The sequence below is a fragment of the Phaenicophaeus curvirostris genome, chromosome Z (genome assembly GCF_032191515.1).
Source record: "Phaenicophaeus curvirostris isolate KB17595 chromosome Z, BPBGC_Pcur_1.0, whole genome shotgun sequence".
In the NCBI taxonomy this organism is placed as follows: Eukaryota; Metazoa; Chordata; class Aves; order Cuculiformes; family Cuculidae; genus Phaenicophaeus; species Phaenicophaeus curvirostris.
In genome coordinates this window covers 37,698,142-37,720,772 of record NC_091431.1, presented here as the reverse complement: position 1 = coordinate 37,720,772, position 22,631 = coordinate 37,698,142, and the positions used below count along the sequence as shown (strand labels likewise).

The window sequence follows — 22,631 nt, the reverse complement described above, 5'->3', positions numbered from 1 at the left end:
CCCCAGCATATTTTGTTACTTTCCAAGGACTAATTTTAACATTATTATGAACTTCACAGCATCCAAATATCCATCAATTGGGCAGTACCAGTTCTCTGTCTGACCCTGCATTCTTTAGACAAAGGCAGAGAGATTATAAACGAAGATTATTACATAAGAAGACATCCATTCAGCTTAACAAATGATATTTTGGTTTCATACTTAACAAACAATGTTATCATTTCTCAAGAGAACAGTGTCTGGAAAAACACTGTTTGAAGAAACATGCCATCAGAGGGAAATTCTGCCTATAACTTTCAAAAAATAGTGACTTAACTCAAGGTAGAAAACAGATTCTACTTTAGCTTAAATCAGAATATTCCACTTTTTGCAGTCATAACTACTTGTATCACTAGTAGAGCAACTTTTATTTTTACAATGAGATTTACCATCATCCTCAGTATTCATTCTGGTCACAAAATCTCTCCAAGGGGAAACCAATACACATCTCAACTTCTTTTTCCTTAAAGAGATAAAGTTATCCAATTCTCAGAGAAAGTCTCGACAGCAGTGATCTCAGAGGACTTCTCTCCTACATCATAAATGAGGAAACTGCTTAAATATTTTCTTGTAATACCTGAAACTATTTTGTACTACCAAGTAAGAACTACCAAGGTTTCCAACCAAGGGTTAGAGTGGCTGCTACTCCATAACATAATAGCAGCCTTCTCCCTGCAGAGCATGCTACACTGCAGTACTGTGCAATTCCATTTACCTGAAGCTTTGCGGTCTCAGGAGACTCTGGCAAACAAGGAAAAAGATAAGTTCTAGAGCATGTATCAGGAAAAAAAAAGGAAAAAAAAAAGCCCAAACACTTTCTAACAATTTCTGTGGTGTATTTACCACAAAGCCATACACTCCAATTCTAGTTGTTTTCTTCAGAGTAAGTGGCTTGGAGGCTCATAAATATATTCCCCAATACAGTGTTGCCTTAGACTATCAGTAGAACATGGCAGAAACTGCATTTCAGAAAAGCTGAGTTATTTAGAACACTTATCTGAAACAACTTTGAATTTTAGAGCTGAAGATGTTTTGTCCTTAAGAAATAACTATCATGCTTGTATGAATCCATCTATTTTCTACTTCCCAGGAACACTGCTGGCAAATGGTCTGGAGCACTGAGGAGCAGCTGAGGGAAATGGGGCCGTTTAGCCTGAAGGAGGCTGACGGGAGACCTTATCACTCTCTACAACTACCTGAAAGGAGGTTGCAGTGAGGTGGGTGTTGGTTTGTTCTCCCAAGTAACAAGTGATAGGACAAGAGGAAACTGCCTCAAGTTACACCATGGAAGGTTTAAACATAAGGAAATGTCACTTCATCCAAAAGGTTGTCAAGTATTGGAACTGGCTGTCCAGAGAAGTGCTGCAGTCACCATCCCGGGAGGTTTCTAAAAGATGTGTCAGTGTGGAGTCTAGGGAAATATGTTAGTGGTGAACTTGGCAGTGTTAGGTTTACAACAGGACTTAGTGACTTTAAAGGTCTTTTCCAACCTAAACGATTCTGTGATTCTGTCACCCAGCAGAAAGAAATCGCCACCCAGCAGGCTGTCCCCGCTGTCTCCTAGGCTGCTCTGTCATTACAGCTCGCTCAAGGACTCAGATGGTCCCCAAAAAGCTGCCCGGTATTTAGCTGTCATATACTCAGCACTACTTTATACGTAAGAAATTGTAACCAGACAAGGGCCACGCGAAGGAGCCAAGGTGCTCACAAACAGCATGTTCAGAAGCACAAGAGCGAGCCCCGGCTCTCTGCAGCCACACAGATCGGCACAGAATAACTCGAGGAGCGCATTCGAAAGTCCGCGCGCTGCTGCACCAATCAGGGCCAACCTGCCTCATCACGTCGCACCGAGCGAGGCCTGGAACGTTTAAACTGTCAACGCGCACCGTAGCAACTAACTGTCCGCGAGCGTACAGTTGGCGGCGGCGTTACCGGCGAGCTGGACGCATCCTCTCGTCTCTCCGCGTTCGCACCTTGTTCGCGCCTCCTTCGCGCCTCGCCTGCACCTCGCCAGCGCTTTACCACCATCCTTCTACTTCTGCTCTCCGCCCCTGGGCGCCAGTGCGCATGTCCCGACAGGGAGACCGCGCTGGGAGGAAGAGGAGGCGGAGCGAGACCCGGCAGCGGGGCTCGTATTCCTCCGCCTCCCGCTCCCCGCCTCGCACCCTCCCTCGGGTGGCCACTTATAACTTCTTCACCCCCTGCTTCCGACTTCCTGGAAGCTGCCCCCGGTACATTAGGTACCTCAGCTCACTCCGCTGCCGCGACCACGGCAAATACTTCTGCTACTGCAGGAACAAGAAAGTGAGCCTGTGGTGGCGGTGGCGGTACCGCCGCTGGTTCTGGTTCCCACCTCCCCCCGTCTTTGCCGTCTGCCCAAGGCCGGCGGCGGGGCGACCCCCGACTCCGGTTCCCCCGCCGCTTCCGACTCCACCTCTGACACCACCCCTGCCACCACCTCTGACACCACCCCTGCCACCACCTCTGACACCACCCCTGCCACCACCTCTGACACCACGTCTGCCACCACCTTTACCACCACGTCTGCCACCACGTCTGCCACCACCTCTGCCACCACCTCTGACACCAACTGAGCTTCCTTCCACGGTGTTGCTGCCCTTCAGATGGCTCAGGTAGGTGGGCTCTGGCGGGCGGGCGGGACTCCGCGGGTCCTCACGCCGGGGGTACGGGGGTGCTCCCCGCGGGCCGCCCCGGCGCGGTGCAGGCGATGCGGGTCCCTCGTCCCTCGGCGGCGGGGCCGGGCCCCCCCGCCCCGTCCGGCGTGGCGGCTCCTCAGCCCGGCGGCCGCCGCGTCTTTTGTGTCCGGTGGCTGCATCGGAGGAAGAGGGGACGGGGGAGGGAATTAAGGCGGAATTAAGGCGCTGTGGGCGCTCGACAGCGGCTCCCTCTTTGTGTCCGCCTCGCTGCTTGGCGTTCCGGCCTCCTGGGTAAGCGCCTGGAGCGGTCCGCTTCTCCACCCTGAGCGGCCGCGGTGACCCCGTACACACGCACACACACGAGCGCGGTTTCGCTATGAGTTTTTATATTTTTGTTTTAATATCGATCTTTCTTCGAAAAGCGGCCGTTGAGGCGACTAACGGTTGCTCTCGGCGCGCGCCAGGGTCTCCCTTGCTAAGCTTGAGGGGGCGGGGGGCGGGGACAGCAGGGGGCGTCAGTCCCCGCCCCTCCGGCGTTTAGCGCGGGGGCGGGCCGCGGGTTTCCGCGGGAGTCAAAGGCGCCGGGTTAAATGGGCTCCTCTTCTTCAGGTCGGGAGGTCCCAACGCTTACTCCGAGGGTAAGGCTGGCGGCGGAGCCGAGACCTTTTCTTTCCTTCCCCAGAAAGGGCGAGGGCTGGGTCAAACTACCCGCTTGCGCGGTCTGCGCTTGTGAAAGGGCGCGGGAGCCGGCGGCCAGAGCGGCTGTCGGAGGTGACTGGCCGGTGACGCGGCGTTTTCGGGCTGCGATTTCGGCTCCCCCTAGAAGGACAGGGTGGCCGGAGCTGGTCGCCGGGCCGGGCGTGGAGCTGACGGCACGGCCCCTGACGCCGCTGCCCTCCGCCGGGCGGAAGCAAGAGCCCGGCCCACGTGACCGGCGCGGCGGCGGGGTGCCCTCTGGCGGCAGGCGCGCTCGGCGCGGGCAGGGGCGACCCCCGGGACGCGTTCATAGCCGGGAAAAGAGCGGCTTCTTAAGCGTCGGATAACAATGGCTTGACCTTTCAGTTAGGGGCCTGCGTCCCGAGTAGTGGATGAACGTAGTTAAAACCAGCATTGGCGTCTAAAGCTAGATTTAGTAAGTGGATCACCAGAGGAAGTCCGCTGAGGCTGGCAATAGCAGTGTGTTTGACGCCAAAAGCGTCATCGGGCACCGGCACGGGCTGCCCAGGGAGGTGGTTGAGTCAGCATCCCGGAAGGTATTTCAAGTACAGGTAGATGGAGGGCTCAGGGGTATGATTTAGTAGTGGACAGGTTTGCTTGGACTCGGTGTTCTCAAAGGTCTTTTCCAGCCTAGGGATTCTGTGATTCTATGATAGCATTTTGAGCTCACCTGCTTCATAAAAAGGGCAGAGGTGCGGTCTGTAGTTCTGTTTACGTAGTCATAGGCCTAAAACGGATTAAAAAACTTCTTAGGGTTCTTTGGATGAGTCACGGTTTCTTCTGGCCGTCTGTGACTGTGAAACTGTATCAGAGTCAGCGTGGAGCTGTTTTGTAGCTCTGAAAGAAAACTATACCTGGAGAGTGTTAGAAAGGCGTAAGATAATACAGCAGTGTGTACCCTGAAAATGAGGTCCTGTGACCATAAGCAGGCAAGCAGATGAGTTTTGCTTGTTTACTTTCTCCTGCTCTTGTTTTACTTTGAACGCAGAAATTCAGTTTAAGTAGACAAAGGTAGCTGTTAATTGCAATTGTCATACCAGTGGAACATAAGTTGATTATTTGCAGCATGGATTTTCTTAGCTAAAATAAGTGTTTCTCTGTAAACTGTACTGAATTTCTTTTCAGCAGTTTTGACTTCCCCCACGCATCAGCAGTCAGAGATCTCTTACTGTGTCTGTTGCTGATTTGGAAGACAGCAGTGTAGAGACTACACTAAAATGTCTCCAGGTGTTTCAACTAAGTTTAAATTTTGGGAAGACAAGTGCAATATTCTTACATGTCCTCAATTTGTAGCAAATCGGTTGATTACAGTGCGCCAGTTTTATCACCCTTGGGAATCAAGGATTTGATTGCCGTTCATTTTTTCTGACCTTGCTTTGCAGAGGTTAACCAGCAGTGAAGGTGAAGTATTTTTATTCCTAACTTCTGCATTTCATTGCAGAGAATTAGCATTGTCTGCCCTCGGGAGGCTCAGAAGTCTTACTATAACTTTATTAAGACAAAGGATTTAACTGGATTTTTTTAAAACAAGTGTGTAGGCTGTGTAATAGCACTTATTCAACAGTTTAAAGTTGTTAATTTTGTTTCTTTTGGAAGAGTAAGACCTGGTCTAAGTTTATATCAGACATGCACTTCCAAGTCTCAGTTGAAGGGCCACTTGTACACGTGTTGTTGCCAGTTAATACTTGGTATCAGTTTTCATACACAATATGAGCAGGGTTCATGGCCTTGTTTTGGAAACTTCCTCTGAAGATAGGAGTACAGACTCCAAATGACTGCTTGCAATGCTTATGGGATTTTTTTTTTGTTCTATTTGACAAACGTATGGTGAAAGCAGCTACTGCTAATAGTGGAATTAGCATCAAAATTATGCAAGATCAACATTACTAAAGAAGTGGGGTTCTCCTCCTGGATCAGAGGAAAAAATCAGCTATGTTGTTTGCCAGAACTGTTTAGTAGATATGAATTTGGTCTTCCTTGTCACGCATATCCCTGTTAGAGCTCAGAGGTTTGTAGTTAAGGACTTTTTTGGCTGTCAAATTGTGCGAGTTATGACCAAATTCATACAGCTCAGTGCCCAACAAGTACACTATTTCTTAGTATGATGGTTCTTTTTCTTCTCTTAAAAGATTTATAGCTATGTTACTTAGCAATACAATTGCAGTATTGAATGGTATATTAACATCCATATAGCCCTCTTTAAGAATGCCTTTATCACTTAGGAGGCAGGGTGAGCAGACATACTTCTAGTTCTAAAGCCTTGTAATTGATTTTGGTGGCATGCCAGCTCCTAATGGAGTTCTTTGTTTTATTTACAGAGCCATGATTGAAGAGGCAAAACAGACCTCAGGGCCTATGCTGTGTAGTACTGGATGTGGATTTTATGGAAATCCTAGGACAAATGGGATGTGTTCTGTTTGCTACAAAGAGCATCTTCAGTGGCATCAGAGTAATGGTAGAAACAGCACCATGGGTAAGAGTGTGTGGCTTTTTCTTTCCTTCTTTCTTTATTTTTTTTTTTACTTCTTTTAAAATAAAACTTACAGAGAATGACAGGAAATCCCATAACATTTTTTCAGGAGAATTTCTGAATGCTGTGTTCTTAAACAATGAATATCGAAGAGTATACTACTTTAAATTACAGTAAACATAAAAATACATTTCTGTGTAATGTGTTCTGGTCTGCTTGGCTTTCAGCCATAACTTACTTTCCCACTTGACCTTCTCTGTTAATGTATTCTTACCCAATCCCTATATTTTGATTGTTAACAGTATAGGCTGTCTTTAAATTGTAATTAATATGCAGCAGAAGTGAAGGTTGTAGGCAGGCGATTCATAGTTTTTTAAGAGACTATTTCACAACATGTATTCTGCAGTTTGTTTGCGACTAACATGTCAAATTCTTGATATAGGAGCAGCCAGTGGTTCAAATGGTCTTACCTCAGAGTCTTCATCTATACAAAGAGCAGTCACTAGCTTAAACAACTGTGAAGATGTCGCTGGTGACACATCTGGACAAACAAGGTAAGTTGCAAGTATTACTTTGAATGAACTATGAGTGTCCATCAAGTTGAAGCACTGCATCAGTCCTGCACTACTGCAGTGAGTTTCTCCAGGCATAAAACGGTCTGTATTCTTGGTAGTGCTTTATGAATCTGTGTAAGTGAGAACTCATGAAAATACTTGGTGTTGGAATGCTGTCTGTAAAAGGATGGTGTTGATTTATCTAGAGACATATTTGCTACAGGTTTGCCTGTTTTCTGGGGAAATTATGATGGAGGAAGAATTGTGTTTTGAAGGTGGCAGAAGCAGGGGTCAGGAATGTTTGTTAGTAGTAATTGAACAGGTAGTCTATTGATGGGTCTGGACAACTTTAAGCTTTTGTTACAAATGCGAAACTAATGTGTTTCACTGTACTTAAACAGAAATGTGCCTGTTGCCGCTTTGCCTGTAATGCAGCAAATGACAGAACTGAACATTGCAAGAGAGGAGACAGTAACACCAAAGCCAGAGATTGAGCCAGGTATGTTTACAGAGTAACACTGGGTACAACTAATGACTTAGTGGAATCTGGCAGCTTGTTTACTTTCTAAGTAGGCATCTCCTGTTGTGGTGATGGTCTTGAGCAACTCTTGAGGTGATTGTTAAGGGTGTTTTTTGTGTCCTTTCTCAGAATCAAGAAAAAGGTGTAGTGCCATGATAGAGCTTTAAGCAGCATGTTTGAGGTTAGTGAAGAAAATTGACACCTGCATGGGTAGTTTTGGCTCCTAAACCTTCGCTTTTGAAAGTAAGGACTCTAAAATTGCGTTTGAACAAGGGAGTACACATTGAAGTCAAAATGTTGAGATTTCTGTGTATTATGTAGCAGTACAATTCCTGCTGACTCATAGCAGTCAAAATGGCTTGCTGCATTTAGAGAATGGACTTGTTAATAAATTCCATTCTACAGAGGAGTGGGGCTGTGCGGGAAGCAAATAGTGGTTTAAAACACTAACAAAAGCTGTTTAGGGTTCTTGAACTAGTTGGGTAATGAGTAAATATATGCAAAGCATTATTCCTCAGGTGTAGTGTACTTGCAGCCTTAATTGCAGGGTGTGTGTTGTCAATTTAAAAGCTTTTTTCTTGTACTGGAAGGTTTTAGCTGTAGTAGTTAAGCATTAAAATGTAAAATATTTATTGGAGAAGGTAATGGGGGCAGCTTTCTTACCTGCAACTAGTGAGTGACTGAACACTTATCTATTTATTTAAGTGGACATTGTAACGCACTTGTTACATACATGTACATATCAACGCTTTTTTATGTAACTTAATTTTTTACATTATTATTTTTATGGGATTTTAGTTCTGAAACCCTGTTAAAACAGTTCATGTTTAGTAAGAAGTCGGTTCTCTCAAGCTGAAGATAAAATTAATTTTTTCAATTTTGAAGCCAGATGTAAATCAGAAGATGCTACTCAGCACCGTATTAAAGTGATTTCTATCTAGATATATCTTTACCAGCTAAGAGTGCTCTGGCACGTGGTATTTAATTTCTCAGTATTTGTACTTACTGCTTGCAGCAAGTCATGCTGAGTCAAGATTCTGGGACATGAACTAAAGTACACTTACAACATATATTTGGGGCTTCGTTATATAAAGACTGAGAAGAGATTTTTCGAAGGATAAACTTCCTGTAACAGATGTAATCTGAAGAGCCCTTTTGGTTGTATCTTAGAAATAATCTAGTCTTTGCTGCAATATTTATGAACTAATCTTGCCTTGTTACAAACTCTTACCTGAAATATGGCAGGCCATAGGTGACTTTACTTCTATTAGAACTACTAATAGGGATTTGTCATTTTGTTGGGTGTAAAGGACAGTCTTCAGTTACTGTTGACATTTTACCTGGTTTTCAGGTACTGTGGATCAGCTGTACGACAGGTAGTGTCACACAGGACTCTGTTAGCGACAACAGGGGAAGAACTCCAAAAGCAGCTTAAGATACTTAGCTATTGTTTTAACCTCACGAGTAAAAAAGCTGTCACAGGCTTTTGTAGAGATCAGTGGAAAAACTACTAGAGAACCTAAATATGTCTCAAAGACTTGTGGAACAAAACTGCGTTCATGAGTACATACCTGTAACTTCGTGAGACAGCCTCAGCTGCTGTGTTACAGTTCAGCATGAATCACAGACAACACAGCATAATGTCCTTAAATGCTATTCTTGAGGTTTATTGGACACCTAAAATACATAGTGTTGGCTGTGTTTAGTGGTACATTGATCTCTTGTCTCACAGGCAAGAGAAATTGCCCTAGAGTTTATAGAAATTCCTGCCATGTCTGGACTAGTTGCATTTTTCTTCTCTTCCTTTTTCTGGTATCATCCAATGTGTTTTTCCTCTCAAGGAGGAACTGAAACAATGGTAAATATAGTTTACATCGCCTCGTAACAACAAAGCTAGTACTTTCTATGAGGTGCAATTCTTGAAGATAATGACACAGTCATGGAATCGCTAATGAAAACAGTCTTAAGCACTGACCCTAGCAACTGAATTTCATAACCGTCTTATCAGATACTAATAGATCTTGCCTTCCGTTTAATGTCTTCAACAGTATGAAGTAGCATTCTCTCTAGGGAATGAAATTTTGGATATTTCCCTTACAAGCGAGAAAGTTAAAAATGGTCAGCTGTTCTTTTTCCTGCAGTCCGTAGCATAATATTTTATTTGTATGCTTTTGCAATTAAAGCAACTGACTTGAGAGGGTAGTGAAGCTGAGAACAATGAAGCCTAACAGGTTTATTTTTCTTGATTTTTGTTGTTGTGTTGTAATTTCTTAGTTTGTTTACTTGTTTATTTGCAAGTTTGTAAATTGAATGGTGGGATGTGTTCAGTGCATTGTGTGCCTGAATGACTTCTAAGTCAGACAAATCTGACTGCCTTTATGTCCAAACTCAAATTCATGAGTGGGCACTATTTACAGAACACTTTGTAGCATTTTGATAACCTTTTACACTTCTAAAGGATTGACTTCTAGTACAGTCTTGAAGAAAATCAGTTTATGTCCAAAGTATTTTAGAAATGTGATTCACAGTTGGTTTGATTTTTTTGTTTGTTTGGGTTTTTTTCCTGTACTGAGTTGCAGGAGTTAAATGCAAAACTTTGTGAACTCCTCCTTTCATTGTGTCATGCTGTCAGAGCAATGTATCTATCAGGTTGGTGAGGCAGAGGAGAACCCTTCTTTTAAGAAGCTTGAAGGGTTTTTAGCAGATGCTCAAATGGCAATAAAAGATCTGCAGAAGAAAGAGAATGAATTGCATTGTAACAGCTAAAAATAAGCTGTTTTGAAAACAAGTATGTTTAAACAATCAGTACAGCGTATTTTTGGCATTTCCTTGTGCTTTTGTAGGTTATTACCTCACTGGATAATGAGACTCCAGTCAGGTCTATCAGTGTTTTCAGATGTGTACTAGAACCCTTTTAGTGGGGGAGGGATTTTTGGTTGCTTGGTTGTTTCTAAACCGAGTAATAACTCTGGTTTAGGGGGGAATGTGATTAGCTATCATTTTGTGAAGCCACAGCTATAAACTAGTACTGCTTTTCAGGAAAGTGAACCAGAAATTTGAACTTAGCTATGGTCTGTAGAAGTCCATCCATCTTGTAGCTTACCCTTTCTGTTCCAGAGTTAATTGGCTTCAGAAGACACTTGTCTCTTGGCTTTCTACCAAGCTGGTATGATTAGCGTTATTTTACAACTGTCTTGCGTTCAGGTTGTGATGCTTGTTGTGGGTTATCCTCACCTATATTGCAGATAAAACACACTGGTTCTATCTGTGATGTGCACATTGTGTTGCAGATAATATTGTAAGTTGCCGAGTAGACAACTAGCTTATGAGAACTAGCTTATGATGGTAACTACATGATTTTTTTTAATTTTGAGTGGTAGCATTGTGAGTTAATACTTCGGGGTCTGAGATTTGTTCTCCAGTAACCTTTCTACCTGTAGGTTGATTAGCTGTCATGTATGACACGTGCCTAACTTCTCTTATCAGTGGCCTTGCTGTTCCCATATGCCTTTTGTAAAGATGCATCTTCAGACAACAGGTGAAGGAAATTTTCCAAAATTCATGGCACAATGCCTGTTGTTGTGTGGGTTTTTTCAGGCACTTCTCCAGTATTTGGTTTATATTAGTCTTCATTAGCAGATCCTAGCAGATCAGCGACAGTCTTCCTTGTACATCATGTTAATGCATCTTGCAGTGCCTATGGATAATAATTTAAGGACAACATAATAGTTAATAAAGACCTGTCTAGATCTGAAGAATCTTTACCTCAAAGTTTTTTGGCCTTGTAGTAAGAGAACTCATCTGGTAAAATTCAAGTGAAGTAAACCTGATCAGTTTGAGCCTAAGGTTGGGAAAGGAAATGACCAAGGTGATGGAGAGGGCTACGTGCCAACAGGAACTTAGTTACTATGTGATAAAAGCTGTTATAGGTGTGAGGGGATTGCTTCATCTGAACAGTGTTACTGAGGAAGCAGGTTTGCAGGTACTAATAACAACTGTTTTCAAACTTTGAGTATTTGTTCAGTTGTTCATTCCGTGGTGATCACGTAGAGCACTTTGGTTGATAACACTGTGATTTCAGGCATAAGTTTAATTTAATGTATTGAGTACTGGAATTTTACTCAGCCAGTTGGATTTGGCTTCTTGTGCCAATAAGTAGTTGTCAGGATAGTATGTGATGAATTTATATTGGCTCCATATATCATGGCAAAACAGCTATAATTTACAGTACTTTTCATCTAAGCCACAGGTTGATGAGAGATGATTTTTGTTCTGAGTTTTAAGTAAGGGACAGGGTAGTCAGCTTTGCCTCTGTCCTAGCCATTACTCAGAAGCACGTTTATGGAAATCTAACACGATAAAAGCTCATTATCAGTCTTAACTCTGCTGGTGTAAAAGAACAGGAGACTCCTTTATTCCTGGAGAATAATTAATAGACCATTTTTCATTTGGATTTAGAGGGCTGTGTCTCATTTTGTCTTGGGACCTTTTAGAGTTCACTACTGCATATTATGTACTGCTTTTCCTTCTTGGTATATGTTTGAGTTGTGAGGGAAGGATCCTGTTCAGCAGCATTTGCAGGAAATGTGCCTTCTACAGTTCCTTAGTATCATTTTAATCACTTTCCAGTTCCAGGTGTGCTAGTTCCACAGTTTCTTTATGTAAAAGACCAAGAATACCTGTAGTAGTTTGTAACATTTTCTGTCAGGTGGTTTTATTCACAGTGACTTTGCTTTGTGGTAGAATTATCTACTTAGGATTTCTTTTGCCTTGGTGATTCCTGGGAAGCTGCTGTTTCCACTTTTGCTTCCTTGTTGGCATGATAGGCAGTGATAAAGGTTTATCATCCTTGTTTTCATTTTCCCTTAGTAGATCTTTTGAGTGACTTCAGGTTACTATTGATTTGCCCCTTATACCTTGTCTTTTGTACCTATCTGAAGCTGTGTGTATGCTCTTTTGAAGCTGCCCCCGGCTACTCAAATACCACATTGCAAAGCATGTGAGCATTTCTGGTTGCCCTTTTTCATCTGCAGATGAACTGAGGATTGTATTTGTTTGCCCGGGTGATCAGTATTTTCTAGATAAAGAATAATTTTTTTTCTCAAAAACCCAAAATCATCAGCAGCAATTACTCCAAAAAGTTCCAATAGCAGCAGCAATGATAACACTAGTGCTGCAATAGTTTTCTTATCTCCCAGACTTGGCAAAATGACACCGACACTAAACTTCCCAAATGTTTTTGAAAAATACCTATGCGAGTTAACAAATAATAATGGTAGTCTATGGCCTTAGTTGCTTGTTAGGACTGCTGCCATAATGTATAGAAAATATTAGCAACGGTTGTTCTACTGCATGAACTTTTTTTGCTATGAGCACTGAAAATTCCCTATTATCTTTGAGAGCTTGTCACTTCTAAATCTTGTTTAGAGCATGAAGTTCTGACTGGGGGCTGTCTTACTGTACAATGAGTTGTGAGTCTTTCTTGGTGTTAGTGGTAATAGCGAGCTGGTTTCCAGAATGCCTGTGAATGTGGTAATGCAAACACAATTTTAAAAAACAGGCATGAAGTGTAAAGTTGGAAAAATGTCAATGTAACTGTTTCTTTACGTCTGTAAAGAAGTCCACCTTTCATGGAATAAAAAGCTTACTGATCCAAAAGAATCTCTACTAACATCCTATGTGCATGAGGTTGCTTACAAATAAGTCCTTAAAGTACGTGTACTCCATTTATTCTGGAATGCATTTTGTAGTTTGTTGGGTTTTAGAACAATAGATGTCATCATACAGCTGGGGCTGTTCAGGGAAACTGTACTGGGAGCAGGTGTTAAAGTTGTGTACAGTAACACCTCTCTCAGCTTTCCTCTGTTTCAGCTTAGATATGAAGAGTATATTTAAAAAAATTATTTGATTCAAAAATATACTTTTTAAACAAAATTTACAGATTCATAAAAACACACAAAAGGACAAATTTTTGTCCTTCAGTGAACTTCACAAAAACTTGTCACCTTTTAATTAAGGTGTTCATTTGAAAAATTACTCATTTTGACTATGCCTGCTTGAACACTTAATGCTAAATACACTACATAAATACTGATACTCAGTGTAAATACCGCACTTCGTTCTTTAAGCTATTGAAAGGTGTTGAAAACACGAGGGCTGTTTTGAACTTCATGTGGTTTATAGCTGTGTTTTGTAACTTACAATATCAGCGACTTGCTGTCTGCTGTATTGGTGAACTGGATTAGGCACCCAACTTCACAAGTTTAGTGGCAGAGTAATCCCATACTATGATAGTAACACATTACTGAATTTGTTTCTAAAATACATTCCTAATAATTTTATTCTCTACAGGTATTCCCCTCTGTTCAGCAAATTTAGCTGTGATTAAATTGTTATTGGTTTAGATTAAATGTTACTAGATCGTATGGTTTTTTAAAAAAAATAAATGTGTGCATTTCTGGAGTGCTTCCCAAGCCCTTAACACCTGCATAAATGTAACAAATAAGTGTCTTATTTTCTAGCTGGTGGAATTGTGAGGAAGATCTTTTTGGCTTGTGTAAAGCCAAAAGAGAAGAATAGAGTACCTAAAACTCCCTATCTGTTTTACACTTTCATAGACTAGCTTATGTAGTACTTTAGACAACAAACATCAGGGTCTTCTCAGGGGCAGTTAATCCTTAAGGAATACATGTATGCTACTCAATAGCTAGTGAAGTCAGGAAAAAGAAGTTATTTGTTTGCTTTAACAGTTGGCACTCAACCATCCCCATCAGTTTCTCAACCTAGTACTTCTCAGAGTGAGGAAAGAGCTCCTGAACTGCCCAAACCAAAGAAGAACAGATGTTTCATATGCAGAAAGAAGCTTGGCCTTTTAGGTATGAAAACACTTTGTCAGTTTTGAACAGATGCGTATGATTAGTTGCCACATGCTAGATTAAACTTAATGAAATACCCATACCATTAAATTAACTTGCTTATTCAGAATCTAAATGACTTAGTTCAACTATTCATTTTTCTTACTCTCTATGTCAGAGTTGATGAACATAGCCCCATTGTAGTGACTAAACTCTTAATTTACAGCTTAAATAAATACCAAGAGCTTCTTAGTAATGTTTCTTTTTTTCTCTATGCAGGAATTGAATGCAGATGTGGAAACGTGTTTTGCGGAATACACCGTTATTCTGACAGACACAGCTGCCCATATGATTACAAGGCAGAGGCAGCAGAAAAAATCAGGAGAGAGAATCCAGTTGTGGTGGCTGAAAAAATCCAGAAAATATAGATCTCCCCCCTAAATATAGATCACCCCCCTAAATATACATCACCCCACTTGTTAAAAGACTGTCTACTGTTCATTTTTACTATATTCTAGGAGAACACAAAAGAGCAGGTGCATGGCCATTTTCCTTTGTTCTCAAAAGTTTTACTTTTAGTCTTGTCTGGTTTAATGATATTTCAGAATGTTTTAGTGTTTGTTACAGGCAGCATTGGATAGATACAGCCCTTGAAAATATGTCCTCCCCAGAATATAATTGGATGGTCAGAAACGTGCAAACGTGCACAGGAATGCACATGCAAAAAGGACAGACTCTAGTTTACATGTGTCTAGATGTATACTATCTGCATGTTTGCAGGAGATCTGCCTTTTGCGATGTGTTTGAGACGTATACTCTTTGACTGGTGTTGTGTATCCATTTTGGAGAAGCTGGCAGTCTACTTCTGTCATTTAAAATCTCATTCTAATTTTAGTTTCTACCATTCATTGCTTTCCAGCAGAATGTAAGCTACGTAGATGGATCTGCTGTCCCAGACGGCAGTAGACAGGTGTTAGTAAGATAGGTGTTAGCGTCATATTTAAGAAAATCACCCAATTTCACTGACAAAAACGAAAAAAAAAAAAAAAAATTGGTTAATTTAGTTAATTACAATATTACATTGGATTTAGAATAATAAAAATAGGTTTCCAAAGGAAAAGACCAGCTTGAACTTACAAACTGGCCTGCAACAGAATTGTCTGCGTTTCCTCAAATAACTAAAAATGTCATGTAGCACGATATTGTAAGATTGGTTTACCAAAAAAAAGTTTGTTCTTAGACATACCGCAGTAGCTCCATCAAGTAACACACCTGACGAATAAGTTGCTGAAGTTTGCTGTTCATATGTTACTTATCTTCTATTTGTTCTGAGCTCATAAAAAATATTAGGAGTTAGTTTTTTTCCAATTTTAAACTTAACAGTTGCACCCTTCTGCATGGATAACCATACCTAACATGGCTATAGACTTGAGTGGTAGCTGGAACCACTCTTGGAGAGCTGCTTTAACTTTTTAACAGTAGCTAAATGCTATTGGCTATCCGGAAAGGGTCCTATCTTTCCGTACAGCGCGAGATCTTCCGACCGCCAGGCCTTAACTACCTACATTTCCCCCCTCCCTATGCTTAACGAAATAATCTAAAATGCAAAATCTTAACAAATATAAAAATCTTAACAAATATAAAAATCTTAACAAATATAAAAATCTTAACAAATATAAAAATCTTAACAAATATAAAAATCTTAACAAATATAACATCAAAAGTCTAAATTTAAAATATAAAGTCTAAAAAGTGTAAACAATAGTTTCATAGTAACAAACATAAGACACACTTGGGTAAATGGTAACTTGGAGGTAACTGGATGTAACGCTAACCAATTACATTCTTAAAGCAGTTGCTGGCGTTCTACAAACATAATGTTAACCTTTTCTAGCCAGCTCTTAACAAACGACACAAGCTTACTCAATATACAGGGTCCAAAAATCAATGCCAATATGATTATTATGATCAGCCCTATCAAAGCAGATATCAGGGTGGTCAGCCATGGTGAATGGTTAAACCATGATTCAAACCAATTTTGTTGTGCCTCTCGTTCCCTGTTTTTGTTTTTCCAATCCCTCTTGCAATTTGGCCATAGCATCCCTCACTGCTCCGGTGTGGTCCGCATATGCACAACACTCTTCCCTTAGTGCAGTGCACACTCCCCCTTGCTGTAAGAACATCAAGTCTAACCCTCTTCAATTTTGCAGCACTACTTCAGATAGTGATCGAATTGATTGTTCTAATGCAGTGATTGATTGCTCAATTCTGGCCAGGTCCTCGTCTACTGCTACCCTCAAGGCACTAAATTCTTTATTCTGTTGCACCAAGGATGCCACCCCTGTACCTACTCCCGCACCTCCTATAATCACTAGAATAGCTACTGTCAGTGCTGTAAAGGATTCTCGTATGATCCACCTAAACAGCTGATAGAGATGGCACTCTGATCCAATCTGTCTTATAGTAACAAGCCCTAAAATCAAATTACACAAAGGCAGAGCAGCCCCTCCCCATAGAGGCTGCATCGCCATTGTTTGGATTCCGCTGGTGTGGAACTCCCAGGTGCAGAAAGGATGCTTGTTGACTTGTCGTCCTCTCCTGCCACTGGGGCGTTCGGGTTACAAGGGCATCTGATAATCCAGTCCTGTGGACAAAAACTCTGAACAAAAACCATCGAAGAGTCCCTCAACCGAGGGCAGTTTGCTACAACGTGGCCCGCCTGGCCGCATGTAAAACATGCCATCACGTTGGCTATTGTGGTGCGAACAGCCATCTGGATCGGGGCTAGATGCTCTTCCTTCGTGACATGCTTAATCATGTCTGTGATACTTGACCCCACCGGCAGTGACCGCAGAATTTCTTTGGTTGCTGAATTACACTCTTGACGCATTCTGCTACGACTGGGCCTTCTGCTTTCGCGGGTAAGGTCGAAGAGTCAACCGCTGCCTGGAGACAGTCCACGAATTGTGTAAAACTCTCACTTTCATTTTGGTTTATTGTGGACCATGGCGACGGTTTGGCAATAACTCTAGAGGCTGTGCAAATAGCTTCTCTGGCCGCACGGGTAGTTGCCATAACTTCATGGGCCCGCAGGCCCTGGGCTTGCGCCTGAGGGCTAATCATTGTTGGGTCTGTTCCCATGAGCCGCTGCAGGCTGGAGCCGTGCAGTGGGTGATCTGCCCCAACTGCTTGGGCCAGTTGCTTCACACAGTTGTTTCACATGCTTCACATTCTTGTTTAAAAACAATCATCCCTGCCCCGTCAAAAATTAATTTACAAGTTTGTTTTATATCAAACGGGAGCATGTCGTCTCCCCCGAAAACACTGTCTATAAGGGTGGAAACCATGGCAGAATTAAGCCCTTTATCCGCAATTGCTTTAACAATCGCTTGTATATCCTTAGGGTTTACTGGCGAGTGGACCCTCTGTCCCCCGTCCGTCACCCGGACCGGGAACGCTAGCGCGGCCGATGGGGCCCAATCGGCACATGCTATCTTTATTTTCCGCCAATCCGTGAGAGGGATTTGTCCTCCTCTCGGCTTTTCTTTAATTCGAAGGGGGATATTTCGGCTTTTAACTCTATCCACCCCCACTTCCTCCTCCTCTGAATTTGAGTCGGTTGTGAACCACCCGCCCCGACTAGCGTCTCAGCCGGCGTCCGAACTCGACCGACCGGTTACTTCCGGGCCCCGATCTCTTTTTGTTGGGCTCCGGCCCCGCCCTCTTCCCTTGCGGGCGGGGCCGCTCCCTCCCCCTGGGCTCGCCCCGCCTTCTGCTCGGAAGCAGGCGGACGCTCTGATTGGCTCTCCGCCCCTCGCTCGCACCACCCTTCTCTTTCTCGTTCTCCTCCCCTTCACACTCGCGCGCGTTATTCAATTCTAGCACTTCCTCCCTGTCCCGCCGGGAACATTCTCCCCCCGCCCTTCCCCTTCCCGCTCGGCGCCATCTTGGGGCGCATAAGGTGGCGGTTTCGCCGAGACTTCCTCGGGCTCCGGTTTCCCAGCGGCGCCCCTGGCCTCCTCGGCCAACCCACCCCAGAAGGATTCCGCTCGTTTCTGTCCCTCCGTAAGCGGGTCGGGGTTTGGGGATTGGGGGGACGTATCACCCTCTCGCAAATATTTAGACTCAGCATAATCATCACCACCTGGGGGGTGCAGAGTCTGCGTGGCTGCCCCGACCCCTAATTTCGGGGTGGCCAGCAAACAGTCCCTTGCTGCCCTCCAGGTCTCCTGCTCCTGCATGGCCCCCTGCAGGGCCTGTACGACTTTCCCCCACGACTTAAGGTTTTTCCCACAACCCGAGGACATCGCCTCCTCGGCCAACGCTCTGGTGCATTTATCCCACACCTCGGGGTGGAGAATATCCACCGGCTGACCCCAATCTGTAAAAGCCTGCGAGAATAAAATCTTTAGGCTTACAATCTGTACCCCACTGCCTGTGTAATTGCGATACGACCTTCACAAGGGCTTCCATCCTCCTTGATGATCCTCCCCGCCGGGCTGGTCCTGCCGCTCCGGCCGCCGTTCACCCGATTCCAGGGGACTTCCCGATTCCCGGAGTTCCTTCCTGACCCCCGGGTTTCGGCACCACTTGTTGCCTTTGGAGGCGTGGCGACCAACCCCAGGTCGCTCGGTCCATCAGCTCACAGACACCAATGTGGTGGATGGCAAATGGCGTTTGTTGATAGGTAATATAGCCTTATATAGCTTGGGTGTAAAATGTCACTTCCGTCCGCTTACATCATGAGCTAAATGCTGTTGGCTAGCCGGAGGGGGTCCTGTCTTTCCGTACAGCGTGAGATCTTCCGACCGCCAGGCCTTAGCTACCTACAGGCACTGCTCCTGAATTTCTAATTTTCATTGCATTGTTCAGTCTCAATTTTTACTTCATTATTAAAAATGTTCAGATTTTTGCTTCTCACTTTGTTGTTCTGAGTTATTAGATATTCAGATATGTATAGGTAGTTCATATTTATGTATTTTGCATAGTCATGCTACCCAGCATCTATGTTATATTGTTATTATGTAAATAATAAAAATTGTGTACAGAAAGAAAGACTTCCTCTGATTGTTCGTTGGTTTTAGTTATTGCTGTAATCAGAAGGTGACCTTGTAGAGGTTGAGGTGCAAAGTTAGTACTAAGTTCTTACCAATGTCGTGTTTATGCTTAAGCCTGCTTGTGTCCTTATTTCTTGTTTAGATATACCAACTTCTTTTAAGATAACTTGTTTAAGCAGCTGGGATACACATAACTACCTGATGGACTAACTAAAATGCCAGCAAACAACAGCATGCTAAAGCAAGCAAAGGAAAGCATTAGCAATGAATTTTAAAGGCTTCTTTCATTTGTCTCCAAAACATCTTTCCAGGGCATCTGTTACAATAGAGCCTGATATAGCCAGTACACTGACTACACCATTCTATCCACATCTTTACCAGCAGACCTGGGTAGAATTATTGTCAGGTTTGGTATCTCCCATTGAGAAGGAGAAGGACAGAGTACACAGCACATTGTCTTGGAGGAAGACATCTTCATTGTGTAAAAGTTGTTTAAATCGGAAATGGGTAATACGCATCCCACCAGTCAGCTGGTACTCGTGCAGTAGGTTACTATTGCAGCCACTGTATATACCTCCAGTTAGGGGACACACTCATGATCTGGGACTTCATTTTCCAGGATTAGTTTTATGATTTAATCATGAAACTCCTTTAAAGCATCAAGATTACCATTTTTCTACCTTTTCGTATTAATCACGTACTCCACTGCAGCATAAATATTTTTTCTCCTTCTTGCTTTTGAATTTAAGAATGCCCTGTAATTTAATATTTGAGGAAAAAGTGTCTAGGTTTGATACTGTCTTGGCCAGAGTGTTTCAGGATGGGTAATAGTATTGATTCTGGTAGTTTGAGTGCCTCTGTATTCACTGGCTACTTTTTCAGCTGAGCAAAGGCTGTACTTGGGAAGGCTTGTTGAAATAATTGATACCAGCAGATCTGTGGAGGAGAGCATGGAATGAAAAATCCCTCACTGTTCTGTAAAATCATAAACTACCTGCCTTTTTGAGTCTATACTCAAAAGTAAGTCTGCAAATTCCCCTGAGCTTTGCTCTCACCATCATTTATATAGTGTCTATAATAATTCAGAAACCTTAATTCTCTTGAGGCTCACTGAACACTCAAAAGAGGGGAAGGTTGTTTAAAAAGAGCAGGTATTGAGAAAGGGTGGAAGGAAGAGCACTTAAACTTATGTGCAAACACTGTGCTACATCTTCCTTGGCCAAAAGTGAGAATGTAGGTGCAGAGTCTTCCATACTCCACTGACCGGCTTGAAGACTGGTATGTATTCCTAAAATACATGGTTGAATCCCAGAGCAATTCCTGTCACAGACAGTTTTAATACAGTGGCATTAAAGGTATTTGAGAAAGAGTCCTTCTTTTATTGTGTCTAAACACAAGGCATTCTTAAAGATGCTGTTGTTTGCTCTTTTAAAGTGACAAATAGTTAGGAGTAGTGTATCTGTGTTCCAAGAAAGAAACATAGTTGTTTCACTTGACATGTATCCTCATTTAGCATGTGGCTATTAAACTGAGAAGTTCTTAACTCATACATGAACACACCATTATAGGAATAGTCTTCACTTGTCCTGAACAAGTTTACCAGATGATGGGGACTTCTCTTTTAGTTAAGGAATAAAATGAACATACAAACAAATAAGTAAATGGGAGCAGCTAGGTGACTAAAAACTGTTTGGTAGTCTTAAATCTGATAAATATTTGCCCAGCTAGTGTCATAGCTGTGCCATACAACGATGCACAAGATTCTGTGCAAACTAAGTGACAGCTGTTACTGTTAAAACTGAAATTTGGAGAATTATGATCTTCCTGTGGTGTTTCCAATCTGTTGCTGTAAGGCTGATGAGCTGCCAGGTGACTTGGATGGTTGTGGTGCATAAGGATGCCATGGGGTGGAGAAGCCATAACTTCTATCTGGCACCCAGCCACGTTAAGTAGCAAGGATTCAGTAAGAAAAAGGAACTGTACTCTCTGTGTAGGTGTGTGATTTTTAAGTTTGTTTTATTAAGTTTCTCAGCCAGCCGAACAATGCATTTTCTCACCAATTACCTATTAATGCAGTTAAACGCTCGGGAAATTTGATGGACTGTGCTTTGATTCAGGAGATAAAGGGCTCTGGCAGTACATCTGGAAGTATGGACTTAATAAATGAGAAACCCAAATAGCTAACTGAGGTAAACAGTTCAAAAACCTGAGATATAAAAATAATCAGTGGCTACCTGCAGATACATTAAAACTCGTTAAAATGTGAGAACAGGAGCAAAGTTCTATCTAAGTGCAGTGAGGATTAGTTATCACCACAGTGATGTAAGTATCTAACAGAAGAGGGTTTTAAATGTTATTTCACAGCCCTGAATTACTCCTTAATCTACTATAAACACTCCAACAGAATGTGCTTCAGTCCTTGAACTGCCCACTGCAGGATTAACTTAGTGATGGCCAAAGAAGAAATAATTTTTAAAAAGTTGATTATTGAAATGACTAGAGTCATGGCTTCTTGAATAAGCTGTGCCTCATTCTCACCTTTTGTACTACTAGATGATGGTAAGGTGTGGATGACTTTTTTTTATGACAGTTTCATTTTACAGAATCAGAGAATCACAGAATAGTCTAGGTTGGAGAAGACCTTTAAGATAATCATTGATTCCAACTGTAAATCTAACACTGCCATGTCCACCACTAAACAATGTCCCTAAGTGCCACATCTACACATCATTTAAATGCCTCCAGGGATGTGAACTCAACCACTTCCACAGGCAGCCTGTTCCAATGACAACCCTTTCAGTAATGTAATATTTCCTACTATCCAGTCTAAACTTTACCTGGCAAGACCTGGGGCCTTTTCCTCTCATCTTGACAGTTATTATTTGGGAGACGTACATGTGCTTCACTACAACACTCTTTCATGTAATTATAGAAGGCAATAAGGCCTCCTTTTCTCCAGACTAAACAATCACAGCTCCCTCAGGTGCTCCTCCTAACACTTATGCTCCAGACCCTTCACCAACTGTGTTTCTCTCCTGTAAGGTCATGGCCAGTACAGTAGCAATGTTGGAAGCTGGGTTTCTTATATAATCGTTACTCTGGCTCAGACTGCTTTTAAATGAGATACCTAATTTCTAAACATCCTTGTAGTCCTGGTTTTTATTTTCTGTATCTACAATCAGTTCACAGGATTCACCTCCAAGTAGCAATAAGCCTTGTTATAAAGAAATAGAAAAATTGTATCTACTTGCAATCTGAATTCAAGCATGCAGGGTAGACTATATTGTGTAATTGGTCAAGACAGGTTAAGTCTTGCACTTGACCTTGCCTATCTGGGCACCTGAGAGGTTTGTAGGGTAAAGTACCTACCTCTGCAGGTGTTTCACAGTGAAGTTAGCCACAGTCTGTGCCAAGTGATGACATTTCCAGAGCCCCGCTCTTCCAGGTTCACATGACAATGCTCATATAGCTAAATTACAACCATTGCGGCACAATGCTGTTTTTAATATATACAGAGGTGACAACATTTCTCAATTACATTAGTATGACTGTGGAACAAGTTCTTACTTTGGGGTTTTATCGTGGTGTTTGGTTTTTTTTTAGTTGTTTTGCATGTTTTGAGTTTTTTTAGATATATACAGGGAGTTGTGTGCATATTGAGGGATTTTGTATATAAAGTTCAGTCGCCTTTTTCAGTATTCTTCTAGTTAACATTCATCCTCAAAGAATTCAACAGAACATAAGCCTGATGTTTGCAATGTCG

At 42.5% G+C, this 22,631-nt stretch overlaps 1 protein-coding gene and 1 long non-coding RNA gene across 6 annotated transcripts; one reads left to right on the top strand and one right to left on the bottom strand.

The window, feature by feature from the left end:
- The first annotated feature begins 2,235 nt into the window (after window positions 1-2,235).
- On the top strand, window positions 2,236-14,296 carry LOC138733109 (AN1-type zinc finger protein 5-like). 5 transcript variants are annotated; one of them, XM_069880032.1, is made up of 6 exons: window positions 2,236-2,672; window positions 5,732-5,886; window positions 6,326-6,437; window positions 6,839-6,936; window positions 13,707-13,832; window positions 14,091-14,296. In XM_069880032.1, the coding sequence occupies exons 2-6, from the start codon at window positions 5,736-5,738 to the stop codon at window positions 14,237-14,239; spliced, it is 636 nt and encodes a 211-aa protein (XP_069736133.1). In that variant the 5' UTR covers window positions 2,236-2,672; window positions 5,732-5,735; the 3' UTR covers window positions 14,240-14,296. The 5 variants fall into 5 exon arrangements, with proteins under 5 accessions (XP_069736133.1, XP_069736135.1, XP_069736132.1 ...); XM_069880031.1 differs by lacking the exon at window positions 2,236-2,672 and adding an exon at window positions 3,216-3,334; XM_069880033.1 differs by lacking the exon at window positions 2,236-2,672 and adding an exon at window positions 3,739-3,828.
- LOC138733111 (uncharacterized) lies at window positions 6,274-18,470 on the bottom strand. The gene is made up of 2 exons (XR_011339373.1): window positions 18,267-18,470; window positions 6,274-10,654 (listed from the first exon to the last, which is right to left on the bottom strand). It is a non-coding gene; the product is annotated as an uncharacterized lncRNA (long non-coding RNA).
- Window positions 18,471-22,631: the final 4,161 nt, after the last annotated feature.

What these genes read in the sequence shown, in the direction of transcription:
- LOC138733109 (XM_069880030.1), top strand. Translation starts at nt 5,694, where the DNA reads ATGCCAGCTCCTAATGGAGTTCTTTGTTTTATTTACAGAGCCATGATT. An exon ending in TGGTAGAAACAGCACCATGG is followed by an intron (nt 5,887 to 6,325) that starts GTAAGAGTGTGT and finishes TTCTTGATATAG; the next exon opens with GAGCAGCCAGTGGTTCAAAT. An exon ending in AAAGAAGCTTGGCCTTTTAG is followed by an intron (nt 13,833 to 14,090) that starts GTATGAAAACAC and finishes TTCTCTATGCAG; the next exon opens with GAATTGAATGCAGATGTGGA.